This window comes from Lagenorhynchus albirostris, chromosome 1 (assembly GCF_949774975.1).
Source record: "Lagenorhynchus albirostris chromosome 1, mLagAlb1.1, whole genome shotgun sequence".
Classification (NCBI taxonomy): Eukaryota; Metazoa; Chordata; class Mammalia; order Artiodactyla; family Delphinidae; genus Lagenorhynchus; species Lagenorhynchus albirostris.
Genome location: NC_083095.1, coordinates 77,258,142 through 77,278,359, shown reverse-complemented (window position 1 = coordinate 77,278,359; position 20,218 = coordinate 77,258,142). Strand labels below are relative to the sequence as shown.

Genomic DNA, 20,218 nt, shown 5'->3' with positions numbered 1-20,218 from the left:
CTATATATACCTATCTAGTCATTGCTCTACATCCAGTCATTGCTCTACATCCAGTCTCATCAATATCTAGTCTGTCTTCTACAGAATTGTCAGGGTCAATCCCTCGATTAAAGTCCTCTAATGGCTCCTCCTGTGAACAAATTCAAACTCCCTAGCATTTTATTCCTCATTAAGTGCAAATCCACGAATCAGACATGTTCCCTCACATCTCTAAATCTCTACAGGAGAAGGGAGAAAAGGAAGGAGTTAATATGTACCCAGCTTGGTACAGCCATTAGGGGAGACAGTATGGCAGTTCCTCAAAAAATTAAGTATAGAACTGCCACATGATCCAGCAGTTGCACTTCTGGGTATATATATCTGAAGGAGACGAAATCAGTATCTCAGAGAGATATCTATATTCCCATGTTCATAGCAGCATTATTCCCAATAGCCAAGATATGGAAACAACCTGTGTCCATCAGTGGATGAATGGATAAACAAAATTTGTTGTGAACATACAGTAGAATATCATTCAACCATTTACAAAGAGGAAATTCTGCCTTTTGCAACAATATAGATGAGCCTAGAGGGCATTATGCTAAGAGAAATAAGCCAGACACAGAAAGATAAATACTGTATGGTGTCACTTATATGGGGAATCATAAAAAGGGCAAACTTCTAGAACCAGAGAGTAGAGCAGTAGTTACCAGGAGCTGGGTGTGTTGGGGGAAATGGGGAGCATTGGTCAAAGAGTACAAACTTTCAGTTATTAAATAAATTAGTTCCGGGGATCTAATGTAAAGCATGGTGGTTATAGTTAAAAATGCTGTATTGTATGCTTGAAATTTGCTAAGAGAGTAGATCTTAAATGTTCTCAGCAAACACACACACACACACACACACACACACACACACATGCGGTAACTGTGTGAGGTGATGGATATGTTAATTAACTTGATCATGGTGATCATTTTATAATGTATGCATATATTAAATCATCACATTGTACACCTTAAAAAAAAAATTCCAACCAGAAAAAAAGTCAGATTAACCTTTAATTGTTCTAAAATGAAAGGGTGCTAGATCATCAGGTATTACGATGGTTTATTTCTCTAGGCTTCTGGTAGTGGTGCCGGTTTCTCAGTTGACACTAAAAAGAAGGGAGGAAAGCTAGAGATGGAAATTTGCTGCCACATACAAGAAGCTGAAGTTTGGGGAGGTAATAACAGAACCTGTGATATAGATGTTTGCTTAGAGAGTGGTAAATACTTCCTTGTAGGTTCCTGGGAGAAAGGGCATTGTGTATTATTTTTCCATGTGTGTCTTGGGAAGTTTTACCCTATAAAGGTGGCATTTCCCAAAACGGGATTTATGGAATGCCAGTTCTACAACTTGTTCTTTTAGAATTCTTTTCTTCCCCTTTACTCAGATATAGAAAGTTCAGATTTTATTGATTTGGTTTAACGGCGTTATACAAAACTGTACCTTAAATGAAAAGTTTAAACAATGAATTTCTTTTAATTAAAAAACAATTTTTATTGGAGTATAGTTGAGTTACAATGTTGTGTTAGTTTCAGGTGTACAGCAAATTGAATCAGTTATACATATACATATATCCACTCTTTTTTAGATTCTTTTCCCATTTAGGCCTTTAGAGAGTATTGAGTAGAGTTCCCTGTGCCATACAGTAAGTTCTTATTAGTTATCTGTTTTATATATAGGAGTGTATATATGTCAATCCCAATATCCCAATTTATCCCTCACCCCCTTATCCCTGGTTAGCATAAGTTTGTTTTCTACATCTGTGACTCTACTTCTGTTTTGTAAATAAGTTCATTTATACCCATTGTTTTAGATTCCACATACGCGCAATATCATACGATATTCGTCTTTCTGTGTCTGACTTACTTCACTTAGTATGACAGTCTCTAGGTCCATCCATGTTGCTGCAAATGGCATTATTTTGTTCTTTTTTATGGCCGAGTAATATTCCATTGTATATATATGTACCACATCTTCTTTACCCATTCCTCTGTTGATGGACATTTAGGTTGCTTCCATGTCCTTGCTATTGTAAATAGTGCTGCATATTGGGGTGCGTGTATCTTTTTGAATTATGGTTTTCTCAGGGTACATACCTAGGAGTGGGATTGCTGGGTCATATGGTAATTCTGTTTTTAGTTTTTTAAGGAACCTCCATACTGTTCTCCATAGTGGCTCTATCAATTTACAGTCCCACCAACAGTGTAGGAGGGTTCCCTTTTCTCCACGCCCTCTCCAGCATTTATTAAACAATGAATGTCTTATATGGGCTTGCCGACTAAACTCTGGCAAGATTGTTAAAACAAAAATGTGCCCAGTTTGTGCCATATGCCGGGTATTGCAATAGGCTCACAACCACCCTATAAGGTAAGTGTTACACTCACTTGAGAGAGAAGAGCACTGAGGCTCAGAGAGGCTAAGTATTTCACCCAAGAGCACACAGCTGCTAAGTGGCAGAACTTAGATTCAAGCCCATTTTTGTTCCTTGGTGCAAAGCCCACATTCTTTCTCTTTTTGGAAACCGGCTGCTTTCCGTGAGGTCTGCTATCCAAGGTTCAAATCACTAAATTCTTTGTTCAAGAAGCTGCTGAATATGTCTGTTCTGGTACTTATCATGCCCACTCCCTTTTGTGTAGCAGCTTGAGGGCAAAGAAAGATTTTATGTTGTTGATCTTCACAGCTCCAGCCCAGCACCTAGTCCCTGGTATAGGCCCGATGAGCAGGTCCTGCGTAGTCCTCATTTATTGTGCCTCTGAAAGCCGAGAAACAAACAGGCCCTATGTCCCTGGCAAAGGTCCAAGGCAGGTTTCTTCATTATGAAAAATGTCACTTTGCTCACTTATAATTCTTATAGTAACTTCAAAGCTGTGACAATTATCCAGTTCATCGTTAGTTATGAAATATTGTGATGTAGGGATACCCATGAGCCCAAGGAATCTGTAGTTTCTTTTTTTTTTAATTTTTAAAAAATTTTATTGAAGTATAGTTGATTTACAATGTGTGTTGATTTCTTCTGACTGAAAAGTGACTCAGTTATACATATATGTATATATATATGTTTTAAAATTTTTATTGAAGTATAGCTGATTTACAATGTTATATTAATTTCTTGTAGTTTCTTTAGAAGCAGCATTAGAATTTATGGTTACCAAAGCGGGGTAGGGAGGAATAAATTAGGAGTTTGGGATTAACATATACACACTACTATATATAAAATAGGTAAACGACAAGGACCTACTGTATAGAGCACAGGGAATTATACTCAATATTTTTTAACAACCTAAGTGGGAAAAGAATTTGAAAAAGGATACATGTATATGTATAACTGAATCACTATGCTGTACACCTGAAACTAACACAATATTGTAAATCAACTCTACTTCAATTAAATAAATAAGCAAATAAATAAAAGCAGCGTTAGAGTGAAAGCGACATCTTGAAGCCTTGGGTCACTGCTATCTCTGTGAAAAAACAAAGTAACCATCCTCAGAGCACCGTCACTATTCTCATCCTTAAATCCCTGTGTAGTTTATATGCGCCCCGTGCGGTACCCCAGCTGTTAGTCTGCCCGGGCTGCCATAACAAAATACTGAACACTGGGGGCTTAGACAATAGACATTGACTTCCTCACAGTTCTGGAGGCTGGAAGTCCAAGATCAAGGTGTGGGTAGCCTGGCGTGCAGCTGGCTGCCTCTTGCTGCTTTTTCACTTGATTATCCTTCGATGCGTACGGCTACCTGGTATCTCTCCTTCTGAGTCCTAACCTCCTCCTCTTGTAGGAACACCAGTCAGATTGAAGCAGGGCCCACCCTCACGGCCTCATTTTAATTAAATCACCTCTTTAAAGGCTCTATCTCCAAGTGCAGTCACCTTCAGAGGTACTGGGGGTTAGGGCTTCAACATATGAATTCCGGGGGAACACAGTTTGTTCCATAACAGTCCATCATTACTCTTTTCTCCCAATAAGGCCTGTTTCTCTCTGTGATCTTGCTTTCCTTCGGCACCTGCTGTATGACAGCCTTCGTTCCAGACCCCTCATCTTTCCCCTTTCCTCTGTTTTCTTGGAGTCTCCCACCAACCTTTCAAGGTGGAGAAGACCCACCTCCTCTTCCCCCCTCTCTCTCTTTCCGCTGCCAGTTGGTCCTGACTGTTGGTCTCCTGGCCGTGGTGGTTTACCTCTACACCGTGGTGGCGTTCAACTTCTTCCGCAAGTTCTACAACAAAAGTGAAGACGACGATGAGCCCGACATGAAGTGTGATGACATGATGACGGTGAGAATTCCCTGTAGGGTCACCTGGCGTGGCTGGGACAGAAGGGCTGTGGGCAGAGCAGGACAGAGATGAGAGTAGAACACTGATGTCTCATCCGAAAGGGAGGTGGGTCCTGGGAAGACAGGAGTGATGGAATAGACCACCTGTCGGGGCCCAGGCGGAAGGAGAAACACACAGCTAAGCGGATCACCACCCATCCACATCTGTGTGTGGCGAAGACGTGAGTTACCTGTGTCTGTATCTCACGGAAGTCAAACTCTGATTCTTTGCCTCTGAGAGCTAAGAGCAAAGTCCCATGAATCTGGTGCTCCGTTTATTTCAGCAAGCCAGTGGGGCTTGTTTCAGAACAGCCATGTCGTCTGAAAAATGTCACAGCAGCAGGACTGGGTCAGGGCGGGGCTGGGGCTCCTGCGTGCATAGAAGGGCACAGCGCAGGGTGAGCCAGCACAGCTGCAGTAGCATCTCTAGACACTTATCGTGACCAGATTTCAGGAAAAGAATGTGTGTATCAGAGACAGGTGACAGTACACTGCCCCCCTGCCCCCGCCTGTGATCGTTTCTCCAGAAAATAGATATGCTTTTTGGCTAAAAACTCTGCGTGAGTTTTCTTGGGGCAAGCAGCCCATGAGACAGCAACACTACAGGCACAAGAGCAACCGTATGACCAGCGTGGGCTCCGTGCTGCCACTGGCTTTTGATCTACCAGCCATAAGACTGCCTCCACACTCCCATCCCAAAGCCATCACTGCCAGTCAGGGGGAGAGACAGAGGGCAGCCTGCTCCGTGAGCCCTGGCCCAGGAGCCTACCTGGAGCACACGGGCACTTGGGAGGAGATTCTGCGGGGAGCCCCGCCCTCCCGGGTGCGCGGAGGATGCCAAGTAGGGGAGGCCTCTTCCCGGAGGCTGTAGCCCGGCCCCAAGTCCAGGCTGGCACTTGAAACTTAAGTGAGAGAAAACTCGTATCCGGCATAGGCCATCCTCATCAGGGCAGAAAGTTCTTTTAACTTATACACACCTAGAGTGAATTCTCACGTGTGTGTCAAGGAGTTCAAAACTGTTTTTAAGAAAAGAGCAAAAAACACCTTTTAAAGGCTACGTGGAACAGCACTTTCCATCTTTATAGACACCAACCTAACCAGAGGGTGGAGAGGACAGAGTTAGCAGCATGAATGTGTTATTGTGAAGAGTACCCTTCTCCTGCCTCAGGGCTGTCATGTTTTGATCTTGTTACATGAATGATCTGACCATCTCTGTAAAAACAAACAAAACTCTGCACCTTTTACCTGAATCGCCATCATTTTTCTTCTCTAGTGTTACCTGTTCCACATGTACGTGGGAGTGAGAGCTGGAGGTGGCATTGGCGATGAAATTGAAGACCCCGCTGGGGACCCGTATGAAATGTACCGCATCGTCTTTGACATTACATTCTTCTTCTTCGTCATTGTCATCCTGCTGGCCATCATCCAAGGTATGCTTGCCAGTTATGTCATCTGCATGGGGCTCAGTCAATCTGATTCTCTTTGCCTTTCTGCACCTGACTTAACTGTTTTATGTAAAGAGGTTTATGCATTCGCTTACCTGTTAATTCAACAGACATCTCTCTTTTGTGTGTGTGTGTGTGTGTGTGTGTGTGGTACATGGGGCTCTCACTGCTGTGGCCTCTCCCGCTGCGGAGCACAGGCTCCAGACGCGCAGGCCCAGCGGCCATGGCTCACGGGCCCAGCCGCTCCACAGCATGTGGAATCTTCCCGGACCGGGGCACGAACCCGCGTCCCCTGCATCAGCAGGCGGACTCTCAACCACTGCGCCACCAGGGAAGCCCCAACAGACATCTCTTGAACGTCTACCATACATAAAGGCAAACATACACCCAGGCACTGATACAGGACACTTGAGCATCCTTACAGAGGACTCCCCTCGCCCACTCCTTCATTACCCACTCTAAGTTGATCATTTCTGTCTCATTCCGCTTCCTAAATATCTCCATTGGCTAGTGTTGCCCCACATCCTCATGATTCCTGCCCTGATCATTTTCCTCCCACGCAATGGGGTGGGAAGCAGCAGAAAGAGGATCTGTGAGAGTGTGACATGTGTTTTCCTTCCTTGCGGGGTAGAGGTAGTGGTATTTTGGTCAGTAGCTTGTCAGGAATTAGAGAAAGAGGGTGATGAATTTAGTTTGAGTCATGCCAAGTTGAGGTACCTATGAGACATCGTGCAGGCGTTGAGGGCTAATAAGCAGTTAACTGTAATGGGTCTTTCAAGAGACAAGTCAGGAATGGAATAGGATAGAAATATTACATTCAATAAGGACACACAAGACAAATATTAATGAATACAAAAATCAAAGAAATGGGATCCATTGGTGGTGGTGGTCAAAGATGTAGGCATAGAGACTTCCCAGAAGGAAAAGCAAAGAAACTGAGGAGGAGCCCTGATGATACATATCAGTGCCTCAGGGACTAGAAGAGGAAGAGCCGATAAGGAAGACAGAAAGGGAACAGCCAAGCAAAACAGTAGGACAAGGAAGGAAGGACAAGAAGAGAGTCCAGGAGGAGTGAATAGTTAGCGTCAAATACTGCTGAGAGGCGCTGTAAGAGGAACCATGAGAAAGCATTAGCCGGGACTCAGCATTTGAAAACACAAGTGTTTTTCCTAATTTTGATTTAATTGTATCATTCAGCTTTATAATTCATTTCTTTAACATCTTTATTGGAGTATAATTGCTTTACAATGGTGTGTCAGTTTCTGCTTTATAACAAAGTGAATCAGTTATACATATACATATGTTGCCATATCTCTCGCGTCTCCCTCCCTCCCTCCCACCCTCCCTATCCCATCCCTCTAGGTGGTCACAAAGCACCGAGCTGATCTCCCTGTGCTGTGCGATTGTTTCCCACTATCTATTTTACGTTTGGTAGTGTATATATGTCCATGCCTCTCTCTCACTTTGTCACAGCTTACCCTTCCCCCTCCCCATATCCTCAAGTCCATTCTCTAGTAGGTCTGTGTCTTTATTCCCATCTTACCCCTAGGTTCTTCATGACATTTTTTTTTCTTAAATTCCATATATATGTGTTAGCATATGGTAGTTGTTTTTCTCTTTCTGACTTACTTCACTCTGTATGACAGACTCTAGGTCCATCCACCTCACTACAAATAACTCAATTTTGTTTCTTTTTATGGCTGAGTAATATTCCACATTTTTTTTTTAACAGAACAAAATAGCCTCTGCCATTCCATCTATCATTCCTCTGCCCTGACTAAACAGGTTATTTGAAGTGTTTTGTTTGTCTTTGTATTTAAAATTCCAGGTCTTATTATTGATGCTTTTGGGGAGCTGAGAGACCAGCAGGAACAAGTACGAGAGGATATGGAGGTACCGTTCTACTAAATCCCAACTTGATTTCCGTTATCTCACAGCACATGGATTTTTTTAAACAGTAGGTTCTACTCTTATTTAGGGCCAGCCCTAGGCAAAATTACCAACCATGATTGTTTTCCAAGCCTGTCCTCTTCTCTGGGCCCATCTACCTGCTCTGTGCCCTACCACCACCCCCACCCCCACCTGCTGCCTCCGCCAGGCCCCAGGCTTAGGAAGGAGCAAGTACCCTCCACTAGGTAGAAGCTAGGTATGTGACACTCTGGAGAAGACGACTAACAGCCTAAAGCATGAAAGACAGAAATATTTTAGTGTCTCTCAATTCAAGCAGAGATCCTCACCCTTTTGCTACCTGCCTGCAATGTCACGCCTACTCATGCCTTTTCTCCCTGTTATTCTTCTTAGACGAAATGTTTCATCTGTGGGATCGGCAATGACTACTTTGACACGACCCCTCATGGTTTTGAAACACACACCTTACAAGAGCACAACTTAGCCAACTACTTGTGAGTATCCTTGGCCAGCAAAGGTGATGGGGCAGGGCCAGGAACAGTGAGTAAAATACAGTTACGTCATGTAGTTCACGCTCTGCCAATGCCTTTTCCTCCTTGGTCTCCGGAAAGTAGAGGCAATTAGGAAAGAGCTTGCAGGAGTCCCCATGAGCCCGTGTCTTTGTCCATATGCCCTGCCCCTCCCCGTTCTGATTGACAGGTGTGCGCTGCAGACTGTTTCTGCTCCAAGCAAATGTCAGCCCCTCAACCTGGAATTAATTAGATCCCATCCCTTCTCAATCAAGGTCATATTAACTCCAGCAAGTTTCCTCTCTGCTGAATTTTTCCTATCACCATATAATATTTTTTAATCCTAAACAAAGAAAAAAGGCTGTGACCCCACTTTTCCTTCCAGCTGTTGCCCTGCTTCTTCCTTCCCTTCCAGCAAAACTGGAAAAGTGTGCATGTTCGGGGTCTCCAATCTCTGTCGTCCCACTCTCCTTTGAACCCCCTCCAGTCAGGCCTTCCTCTCAACCAATTCATATTTGCTCTCGTCAAGGCGGCCCGTCACCTGCGTGCTGCTGAATTCCAGGGCAACTGAGTGAGAGTAAATATTTTTACTTTTCCATAACGTATCTTTGAGACACACAAAATTTCAATTCTCTATTCTTATAAGATGATAAATTGGCCTACTAAGAGTTATATGGTAAGAGTTTTGGTTACCATTTTATTGTTTACCTTAGGACTTTTTTAAAAAACAATAAAATGGTAGCCAAAATTCTTCCTCACAAGTGATCTTAGCTCAAGGTTTAAGGACCTCTCCTCACAAAAAGGCTAATTTTGAGATAAATGTGTATTATTATTAGAAGATGATGGCGTATGTTGTCATGCCACGTTTCCCCTATTCTGAAAGGTATAGGAGTCAGCATGATGCTGAACAATGTATTTAATCCTCTCTCCAGCTCACTTGACTTTGGTTTTCTAACCAAAGAATCTAATATTGTCTTTTTCTCAGTTGTTAAACCTTTGTTCCTCGTTCCAGGTTCTTCCTGATGTATTTGATTAATAAAGATGAAACAGAGCACACAGGTCAGGTGAGAAACACCTTAAGATAGAGCTTCCCCTTTCTACGTCAAGCCTCAGTAGAGCACAGGATATCTGAAATAGAGAGGTGACCCCCATTTGTCTCTTCTGTGCGTTTTCCCACTGCTTCCTGCATTGTTCCACCATCTCTTTGTGACTTGAGAAGCCAAAATTCTAAGGCAACTCCCACCTGTTCCAAAAGGCCCCCTTGGTTATCCTTCCCAGCAAACACTGACATTTTCTAAATCCTTATAGTTGCTGCTTCAGGGCAGAATAGCTGGAGGTGGGGAGAACGTTACAGAGAAAAAGACAATGCAAAGCTGAGTGGGTGGCTCCGACAAAGAGCAGGAGAGTCGGAGCAAAATGGTGAGACGACAGCCTAAGAGAGATAACGACCTCCTGTGTGGGTGACACAGGGATGCGGAGGTGTGGGTGTGACAGGGTGCGTGAAAGTATGTGTCAGAGGGGTTCTGTGACTAAGTATGAAAAAGAAGTGTAAAGCCAGAGAATAGGGGAGGAAAAGGTAGCTTACCAAATACTCAAACGTCATTGGATTCGTATATTCTGCCTTCTACCAGTTACAAATGGCATGGAGTCAACCCTCTGCTAAATCTTTAAGTATTTTTAGTGGCGATCATCGAGTTGGTCTCACTGTGGGGTTTTTGTTTGTTTGTTTTGGTGGGGGGGCGGTCAGAAGAAGGGAGAAAAGAAGGGAGAAACTTCTTGCTCCCAAAACAGCCTGAGCTGGGAACAGTGCAAGAAAGAACGTACCAGCTGGGCCTCACATTTATCCACATCAGTATTCCCAAAGGGAGACATAGAGAGGGAAAATAAATTGGGTTCCAGCTTACTGTGGTTTATAAAGAAGTCTCCTTTGTTCCCGTTATTTCAGGAATCTTATGTCTGGAAGATGTACCAAGAAAGGTGTTGGGATTTCTTCCCTGCTGGTGACTGCTTCCGGAAACAGTACGAAGATCAGCTTGGATAAATGGGAATGAAAGAAGCCTCCACCATTCTGGACGGTCAATAAAATCCTTCTCTTAACAGTTCTGCAACACATTTGAAAAGTGACATTTCCTAAAATGCCTCCCTTACAAGGAAGTGTTTGTTACACATCTGTGGTATTTTGGAATTGATTTGGCTTTTTGTATCTAATGGACGTACACTGTGCGAGATAACCTGTCAAAAATGTTGAAAGAAAAAAAGAGTACGGCCCAGCTTCAAGGAAGCTCTAGTTGAAAGCCTTCAGGTTTCTCAGTTCTAACTAGGTCGTTGGGATGGTACCACTGAGGGAAGGGCTAGAGAAGCAGGAAGTTTGGGAGGCACAATACCTGGAATTTTAAACACTTGAATTCCACATGATGGTACTCCACTAGTGACTCACGGTCTGAGCTACAAAAAAGTCATTTTAAAACTGCAGTCTAATTTCTCCCATGGTACTTGCTAGTGAATGTATCCAGAATCAGCTTGAAAAGCTTTAAGCAGTTAAAGAAATAGAAACAAACAAACAAACCGCCACTTTGTCGACACTGAAGTATCGAGTAAGTGCCTTACAAAACCTCTTTAGATATAGCTATGCAAGTTTTTTACATTTATGTTCGAGACGGACAGTTCCATTAATTAGTTGTGTGGATCTTCTGTCTTACTTTATGAAACTGCACTCAAAGGTTATTCATATGATTTTTTTTTTTCCAGTAACAGCTTGTCAACTGCTGTTATCAGAGAAAAAAAGTACTGTACTGAAAATTCAGAAAAAAATCTCAATCTTACGCCAAATAGAGTAACGCTTTATGGTCTCCCTTGTAAGTAGTGGAGCTGCTCTGTTTAGGTGAATCTCCTTAAATAAAATGAAGTGCCCACTGCAATAAAGTCATAATCACCAACTCACGGTTTGGCCTCTTGTAACGCCCCCTTTCTGGATGATTTACAACCACCCTGTGGTGCTGGGAAAAGGGACAGGAGACTAACAAACAGCCCACGGCTCCCCGCACAAGAAAGAAAGGAAGAAAAAAAAAATCCACAAACCAGCGTTTGTTTATTTTGGCCAAATGCATGCCTGGTTTGCTTAGCTCTCTTCATCAGCAGCACCCGCTATGCTGTAAAAACTGAGAGGAAGAAACTGGACACAAGGGCCGTAACATCTCCTGCCCTTAAGAAGTCTACTCAGTTACTAAGCCAGAGAACAAATGCAGCGAGCCTCTTACTGTCTCGTTTCGGATTTGTTGAACATGGGGGAGGTAGGCGTCTACTGCTAAGCGTGATGGCCACACGGGCTCGGGCTGTGCTTGTAAACCAGCTGTTCTGGAAGGACAGCCTTGGGCCCGCCTTCCCTTACAAGGCAACCAAAATCGGCTTCAGGCACTTTTCACTTTCTTTCTCTCTCTCTTTTTTTCTTTCATCGAGTTTAGGAAATCATGCTGTCCAACCAATCTTCAAGCTCTTCCTCAGTAACATTTCTGGATATACTTGGTTGCTCAGATGCCACGTTCTTTCCTTCCAACGCAGACGGTTTTGCAGGATCTAAAAAAATAAAAGCAACATTAACAACTTCACGTTAGTGCCAGAACCGAGGGTTAACGCTTCCCTGGGGTTTGAGCCGTGCTGGAAATCAGCCACATTCTGACTCTGCTCACGATAAGGGGAAACGTTCTATTATTTTCCTGCTCCCTAAGAAGATCCAGTCATACCTAAACCAATTCATAAATGGAGTAGAGATTTGCTCTTCTATTTATTTGGATGATGAATTTCACAGTTCACTAGTTTTTTTTTTTAAAGACTAACAGCTTAGTTTCCTGGAAACTAAAGCCATTAAAGGGTCCTGAATGCAGTGTATGGACGGGGCAGTCACTAGGCCTCTCCCTGTCAGATGGCCCGCCATCTAACAGAACATGCACAAATGAGGAAGTCTTCTTTTGTAAAAAAAAAAAAAAAAAAAAAAAAAACAACCAAGATCGAAATAGCAAGCAAGAAGCACAAAGCGCTGATCAACAGGCCTGTTCAGACAGTCGATTAAAAGGTCTGCTGCTGCACAGCTGAGGCCACGGGTATCGAAATGCCTTTTACAGCACGAGTTCAATTTGCAGCCCCGGGTTTAAGATTGCAATCAGGCAGGTAGCAGCTTTGGAAGCCCAGTAATATCGAGTGAGAGCAATGTTGTCAGAAAGGTCAGCTCAGGGGGAAGCAGAGACGTGAGCACAGAAATAGATGTCGGTGGACAAGGCCAGATCGATGTCAGACACTGATGAAGATGTGTAGGGATGTGACAGAGGTGAAGCTATTCTCAGAAAAACACCAGAATCGAGAAGATGGATGGGGAATAAAATGAAAACCATACCTGTTTCTTCTTGGGCCACCTCCTCATCTTTCTCAGATTCCAGGTCCTGAGCTGTCTGGTCTGCTAAGATGTCACCGCTCTCTTTTACAGACGCATCTAAATTAAGCAGCAGATCTAGTTCTTCTTCCAAATCGTCTGCTGCCGACTGCAGTGGGGAAGCAGGGTTCTGAGAACTCTTGGAAGGGCCCAGTCCTAGGCTGTCTTTACCCAGGTACATGGGGCAGCCAGCGGCAGCAGATTTCAACTCAGAGATGGACCCCTTTCCTCCAGGCCCCAAGGGCCCCTTTAACTGCATCCCTAGTCCCTTGCCATCATTATTTCTCTTTGGTTTCACCTGAGGAAGCTCTAAAGGAAGGGCAGTCTGAAAGAGAAGCACAGTATTTGAGTTAATGTGAGTCCTGCCGTATTTGCTTAAGCAGAAATTAAAGCAAAGGAAGCCATCAGACTTTGTGGAGTAGGAAACTCAATTCAGACAGGAAGGTCACAAAGTGTCTCCATCCAGGTCCTGCCAGCACCCCTCTTACTGCTGCAGGGGTAAGTGTGGGAGACCTCCCTACCGTGCCCACCTCAGCCATGTGCCAACCTGCTCAGAGCTGAAATCAAAAGGGCTGTGCACTCCTGTCACCAGCCTGAGAATGGACAGTCCTGTAGGTCTATGTGAATGTATACTTAAGCCTGCGACGAGGCAAACGTTTGTAAAAAGTCACGGAGAAGTAATTTGCAAGTCGGATCTGTTCACTGTACTAAGATGCACACATATAGGAGATGAAGGCACAAATTCACCAAGAAGAAAAGAATGACCAGTAGTAACATTATTTGAGTAAAAATTGCCAGACAGGAAAGAAAACATTCCATTTGATTACATTTGTAAAAAACGTCCCCAACAGGCAAAACTAATCTTGAGTATGAGAAGTCAGGATAGTGGTCTTAGGGAAGTATTGCCTCGGGGGGTGGGGGGAGGTTCTGGGTGGTGGCGGCGTTCTGATCGCACGCACTTCTCTATATGTTACAATTTAATAAAGTTAAACCCTCCCCCCAGGTGACTGTAATGTAGAGGAAGGCTGAGAACCACAGTTCTGGAGGGAGGCCTGTGGTGACCAGGCTGGCATCAGTGGGTAGGTTCAGAAGGAGGGTCAGCTGCTGTTGGAGGTGTTGTCCCCTTATTTGTACATTTAAGCATCCTGAGCAGATCCAGTTTGCTAATAGCTCCTTAGGGCTTTTAAGACCGCGTGGCTTTACACAGGAACTTAAATATTCATCCAGCACTGTCAGTGTGCAGGGCGAAGATGGGATGTGGTCCCCTGTTCTAATCCTGGAACCATTCAGTTGGTCTGCACTGGCTGGCTGGCATTGTCTTTGTTTGTTAACTCCCGGGTGAGTCTAACATGCAAACACAGTTGAGAATAACCGCTCTGCCTCATGGGAGGAGTGGGAAAACCTGGCTAGATAGTTAAAAGTTACTATTTACAAAAGTACAATTCTTTTATATCTTTCCTCTGAGGCCTGCCTCTGACAACATCATCCTTCACTTTCAAATGCTCACACCACTTCCCGTTTCTCTCCTCAATCCTGGGGCCCCCATCACCTTCATCTCAGTGTTTCCCTGATGTGTTCTGTTAACCACTCCTCATTGTGTGGGATCAAACCAAGTATGTCAGGACTTTGACCATCTCTGGACAGCCAGAGGAAGAGGAGTGCTCACCCAATCACTAAGACAAGCCCCAATACCCCCAGACGCTCCTAAAGAAGTCCCAGGGCGATTCCCCATCAGAGGCAAATGCTATCCTCTCTACTTCTCTGCCCCTAAGTGTCCTCCAGCCCTGAATTCTACTTGCTGCCCTAAATTTGACGTAAGTGCCACAGAGACAGCTGGGTGGATACCCACTGATGCCTGCCTATGCCCAGGCTTAGCATCACATTCAACTGCAGAACAAAACTGATCATTTTAGTTGCTGGATTCTATTGACAACTAGTACTGCCTAGGGTTTCACTTTTTAACAAAATCCAATCTAGCCACAATTACATTTCAAAGTTCCTTCTGGTATAGCCCTTGGGCCCCTCCTCTCTTAGCCGATTCAATGGCTCCTCTCTTAGCTACCTTACAACCGATATCTCCCAAATTTATATTTCCAACCCTTGATTCTGAACTATAAATTTCTATATCCAATTGACTAATATTTTCACTCTGACATCTCAGAGACACAAACCCATAATGTCCAAGCCTCACCCTTCCTAATACTAGCTACCACTGAGTTGCACAGGCTGGAAAACCTAGAAAATTCTTTCCCTGCTCCCTCTCCATTTCCGGTATTTCACCAAGTCCTGTTAATTTTACTTTTGTAATACACCTCTTGGTAAAGTCCAGTTCCCTGCCATCTCTACCATCATTAGCCTGGTCCAAGCTACAGTATTACTCACCTGAGCCGTGCAGTGGCCTCCCAATTTGCCTCCCCTCATCCACTCTTGCATGGGTGTGCAAGTGCAGATTTACCCTAAACACAGACACCCCAATACAGCCCTCTCTCCATTCTGCAGCCAGAATGTTCTTTGTTACTGTTATTGTTACTAGCACAGTTGTTAATGCAGATCTGATTGGGTCACTCTTCTTTAAATCCCAACTCAAATGTTCTTATACTTTGGATCTCAGCTTATCTGTCACTTCTTCAGGAAAGCCATTCCTAATCACACCAAAGTCGATCAGGTTAACTATTACATATTCTCACAGCATACTGTCCTTCCCCTTCACAGGACTTACAATTTGATAACTTGATCAATACCCGTCTCTCCCAATAGATTAAGCTCCATGAGGGCAGGAACCATGCCTGTCTGTTCACCACGGTAACCTTAGTGCCTAACACAAAGCCTGGCACATAAACATTTTGAGTACAATACAAGGCAGACTCTATACTTTTACATTTCATTCAATTCTATTACATTTGATCCTTTAAAATGTTTCAAATATAAAATGGAAAAAAAAAACCTTTAGAAAGTATTTCATTCTCCCTCAAAACTTTACGAAATTCTACCTGATACAAAACGCTCAGCTTGATGAAAGGAAAAGCTGAGTCTGAAACATCCTGCAGGGGGATGTTTTTCATTCTTCTTCTTCTCCTGCCCTAATTCATACCAGCCTCAGCATGCTGTCAGGGTTTTTACCTGGACCAATTCAGCAGCAACATTGAGTCGGAGTGAGAGAGGCAGTTCTTGAAGGGCTCGAACCAATGACTCACAGTCCACATAAAATGCTGAATTCTATATATAAAAAAAAAAAGATAGATTATTGATCAAGATGATTACATATGGGGCTTCCCTGGTGGCACACTGGTTGAGAGTCCGCCTGCCGATGCAGGGGACACGAGTTCGCTCCCCGGGCCGGGAGGGTTCCGCATGCCGCGGGGCGGCTGGGCCCATGAGCCATGGCCACTGAGCCTGCGCGTCCAGAGCCTGTGCTCCGCGACGGGAGAGGCCACAACAGTGAGAGGCCCACGTGCCGCAAAAAAAAAAAAGATGATTACATATGACCTTTCAGGAATAAAAAAGCACAAGACGATAGGTAGTAACTGTAAATAAATCATCTATTACTTTTAGCTGGGAGTAATCAGATCATAAATCACACCTGATATGGTTCTAATTTCTACCATCTCTGCATTAAGATAAGCAAAACCAAAAGCACCTTCCTGAGCCACAGCTCAGGCTGCCAGAGCAGCAGCAGGGTGGTGATCACCTCACATCAAGGCTGCACGGAAACCTGGAACCTGCGGATGCTCTTGGAATTACTGAAAAAAACTCAAAGCACTTAATGAAATCTAACTGGACATCTCCCCCCAGATTCAGATGGCTGGCCTTCAGGAGAGCAGGGAAGAGCTGTCTCAGCAGTCAGATGGGGAGGACAGTCACAGCCAAAGAAGCCCATGAGGTATACGCTTCTCTCTCTTCCAAGCAGAAAGCAGAGGATGGAAACTTACCCTCCAGCTGGCAGCACTTTGTGTGAGGCCAACACTGTAAGTCCCTTGAACTCCCTTCCCGTGCATAGACGCAAAATCCCATCCAGGCAATGCCCTCACAAATTGACCATATCTGAGAAAACGGTCCAGGTTATCGCATGACCCCTAACGGCTGTTTCTAGGTGCCCCGGCCACCCAAGAGAAGGAAAAACTAAAAGATGGCTGCCACATTAGAGGCAGACACCATGGACCACCTTGTCTACCAAGGACTATCACAGACCCAGGTAGAACCATGACTTACGCTGCAATCACTGATTTCAAGTTAGAGAACACCACCCAGGGGTCACGGAGTCTAATCTCTATTCCACTGTAAGGATGCCTTGGGTAGATGGGTTCATAATGACTGGAGGTGGGGAGTCATTCCTGGTGCTCTCAAGTAGAGCGCCGACACTAAACGCAGACCCACTCGAACCCCTGAGCCTCACAACAGCAGTACACAGGGATCAAAAGAAGCAATACAGCTTTTCACCTGCCCTTCTGAAAGTTTCCGGAGATGGCTAGCTCTACGGTAAGCAAGGTTGGCAGCAGCAGATGTGGCCCCTCACCCTGGAAAAAAAAGGAACTTACATCTAAAAACATAGAGTATTTAGGGAACAGGAGAGTGGGAAATGCACTACATGTGCAGGCCTTGCCGCAGTCCTGCACTCAGCACGTCAAGTGCTTGATCAAGACCAGCATGGCCAGTCTTTGTTTCGAAGTTTGGAGAAGACCTCTCAAACCACTAGAAAAGTGTGATCCTGAATGCTTAACCCATGAGTAAGTCACCACATTACAAACTGGAAATCTCACCCTTCCCACTGCCAAGGTGTCTGCAAAGTCACCCGGGTAGACCCCCTGCTTTCAGCCTATAAAAGAGCAAGAACTTTCCGTCCACGATGCCTGCCAACCATTCACATGCTGCTGTCTCAGCTCTCTGGAGAAGGCCCGCTGAGACGTGCTGGGGTCCAGCTAGAAGTGCCCAAACTTCCTCCCCCCTTTTGCATCATGTGTGACACGGCTACAAGGTATATCGTTAACAATGAAAAGTCTGTGAGATCCAGGGAATGGCCAGGCTGTGCTTATGTGCCGAGTCCCAAGTGATGGACCTTCAGCTGCTGGGGTGTCTCCTTTCCCCACGTCTCCAATTCCCACCCACCATCCAAGGCCCAGGTGATAGGGCACCGCCTCCATGAGGACCTCAAGACACTTCAGCCCAGCACAGTGACTTCTCCTCGTCTCCCTGCAGCAGTCCTAGAGCCTAGAACCTACCATCAAACACCACGATGTAAGAAGACTTCCCCTTTTTTGTCACCAGTTTGTCCCCTAAAGGGCTACAGCTGGAGGCCTTAGATATAAAGGGAGCTGAAGTGAATTGCTTGTAATAGTAAAGTGTGAATCTGCAAATAGATTTAATTGGAATAACCACCATGAATTAGCTTTTTTGCTCCATGTTGTAAATAACTGGTGGGTCATCTCTGCCCGGAGAGCCCCATCCCCACATCCACCTGGCCAACGCTGACAGTCACTCACAGTTGGAGCACGCAGCCTGGCCACCCCAGCGCCTCTTCTCCTGCAGATTCGGAGGCTGGGGGCAGGAGGCCAGCCTTGACTGTTAGAACAAAGTCCCTCCAACCCCACTTCTCCGCCATCAGTGTGCGCACAGACTCGGTGGTGAGAATCTATTCCCGAAGGCTCCTCCCTGTCCAGGAAGCCAATCAGACTCCGAGTCTCAGTGTCTGCGTAAAGGTACACCATTTGGTGAGGAACGAACCTACTAGAAACTCCACTTACAGCCTCTGATCAGACCATTGCACCTTCCTCGAGAGCCACAGCACTCACAGTCCGCATTCATTTGGGTACTCAGGGACCACGGGGACACTTTACAGTGGAAGTGCTCAGATCAAGCGACACTTTAGAGAAAGCTGGGGCACCTTCCATGTACAGAGCGTCAGGCCTCATTCAGTACTGCGCTCTCAGGGGTGGGCCTGAGTGTTCCCTTAAAAGCCACGCACTCAGGAACCACGGCGTGCCACCCAGTGCTCCGTGGTTGCTCGAGGAAGCTCTACTGACTAAATAAGTCGCTAGTCAACACAACTGAAAAACGGAATGAAAAAAAAGCTTCAGGTGATTTTCAAAAAAAAATGGACCTATTTTTTTCACCCTCAGTTCTCCTCCCACCCATTCCCTCCTCACATGTCCCCATACTGTCCAAAGGACAGGTCTGAAAACGCCACTCATGGATTGAAGGGACCAACTCCCCTGCGGTAATGGGGCCAACACGGCTGAAGCAGGGACCCTGACTGCCAGGCCACCTTCCCCTCACCCTGCATGTGAGCCACAGAGACATGAAGGCAAGTCACAGGGACAGCACTGGGCCCTCTCCCATCAGGGTGCCCTTCGGGGCCTCCGCCAGGACCCACTGGCAAACTCTTCACTGCTTCATGTCACTGGCTGTGCTCGGGACAGAGGAGCACATGAGGAACAACTGATAGACAGACAGAAAGATAGACAGATAGATTCTTCTCTTCTTTTTCTCTCTCAAGTAAGCAAAAATAAAGAGGACCGAGTGAGGGGAGATGTGGGACACAAAACAGTGCCGGTGGCGAAGAGATGAATGCAGTTTGGGATGTGCTCTACTAAACTTCAACTCAAGATGCTCACAATCAGGCTTGCCTTCTCTCGCTCCGTCAGTCATCACTGCTCACCTCATCAGCGTGCTGGGAAGCTTAGCGCCCCTGCGAATCTTTCTTGTCCTCACGTCTCACGTCTGGCCCGTGACGCAATCTACTACGTCCTCCACTGCAGTCCCATCTGCCAGTGAACTGTCTTCCATCTCATGGCCCATGCTGTCGGCCCACGTCCCCTCCCGTTCACCCCACGTAATATCCTCCTACCTGCTCTCCCAGCCTCCAGCCTCTGACCTCTTCAGTCCCTCCTTCCCAATATGGCAGAGGTCCAGTCTAGCCATTTCCGTTGTCTTGCTAAACAAAACTTTTGTTAACAAGTAACAGTAGTAATAAGAGCTAATTTTGAGTGTTTCCTCTGTGTCAGGAACTGCACAGAAGGACTTTTATTTATAATCTAATATAATCCTCATGACAACTCTGAGTTACATTTTATTATTAGTTCCATTTTCCAGATGAGAACTAGTATTTACGCTCAGGTTTGCGTCTCTGAAGCCTATGCTCTGACCCACAGGCTAAACTGCCCCTAGATAAAAATGAAGACCAAACCACTGGTACTAAGTGACCCAGACCCACACTGGAAGCCGCCTCTTCTGAGAATCCACACTCCAGCTACACGCCAGCTATGCTCCCGACTCTGAGCACAGCCTGGTCTTTCAGATCTCATCATTCTCCTGTTGTTCCCCAGATAGAACCTACCAGAACCATACTCATCCATCCACCAAGGCCCATTCAAATGATCTTTATCCCATGCTCCTACTCTCAATCACTTCCAGCCCAAAGCAGCTTTCTCCCACAGTATTATGTTCATTCATTTATTCTACCACTTATTTTATGTTGCATTCTTTTTCATTTATCATGTAAATATTTACCATCTACTATGTGTCAGCCACTGTGCTAAGGTAAGGGGCCTAGGGCGATGAACAAGCATGGTCTCTGTCTCATTCATCTTCCAATAAGCTACATCT

The 20,218-nt window shown here is 45.1% G+C and overlaps 2 protein-coding genes across 2 annotated transcripts in view; one reads left to right on the top strand and one right to left on the bottom strand.

Moving 5' to 3' along the window:
* The window catches only part of RYR3 (ryanodine receptor 3), a 563,044-nt gene extending 551,908 nt beyond the window's left edge, over nt 1-11,136 (top strand). Inside the window, 6 exon segments of the mRNA XM_060146948.1 lie at nt 4,162-4,296; nt 5,608-5,764; nt 7,608-7,672; nt 8,081-8,181; nt 9,209-9,260; nt 10,142-11,136. Of these exon segments, the coding sequence (XP_060002931.1) occupies nt 4,162-4,296; nt 5,608-5,764; nt 7,608-7,672; nt 8,081-8,181; nt 9,209-9,260; nt 10,142-10,237 (606 nt within the window). The 3' untranslated portion in view covers nt 10,238-11,136.
* A 129-nt stretch (nt 11,137-11,265) lies between these two features.
* AVEN (apoptosis and caspase activation inhibitor) overlaps nt 11,266-20,218 on the bottom strand; it is a 193,093-nt gene continuing 184,140 nt past the window's right edge. Inside the window, exons 4-6 of the mRNA XM_060146934.1 lie at nt 15,740-15,835; nt 12,584-12,944; nt 11,266-11,769 (exon numbers count right to left, since the gene is read on the bottom strand). Coding sequence (XP_060002917.1) covers nt 11,654-11,769; nt 12,584-12,944; nt 15,740-15,835 — 573 coding nt within the window. The 3' untranslated portion in view covers nt 11,266-11,653. The remainder of the gene's footprint in view (nt 11,770-12,583; nt 12,945-15,739; nt 15,836-20,218) is intronic.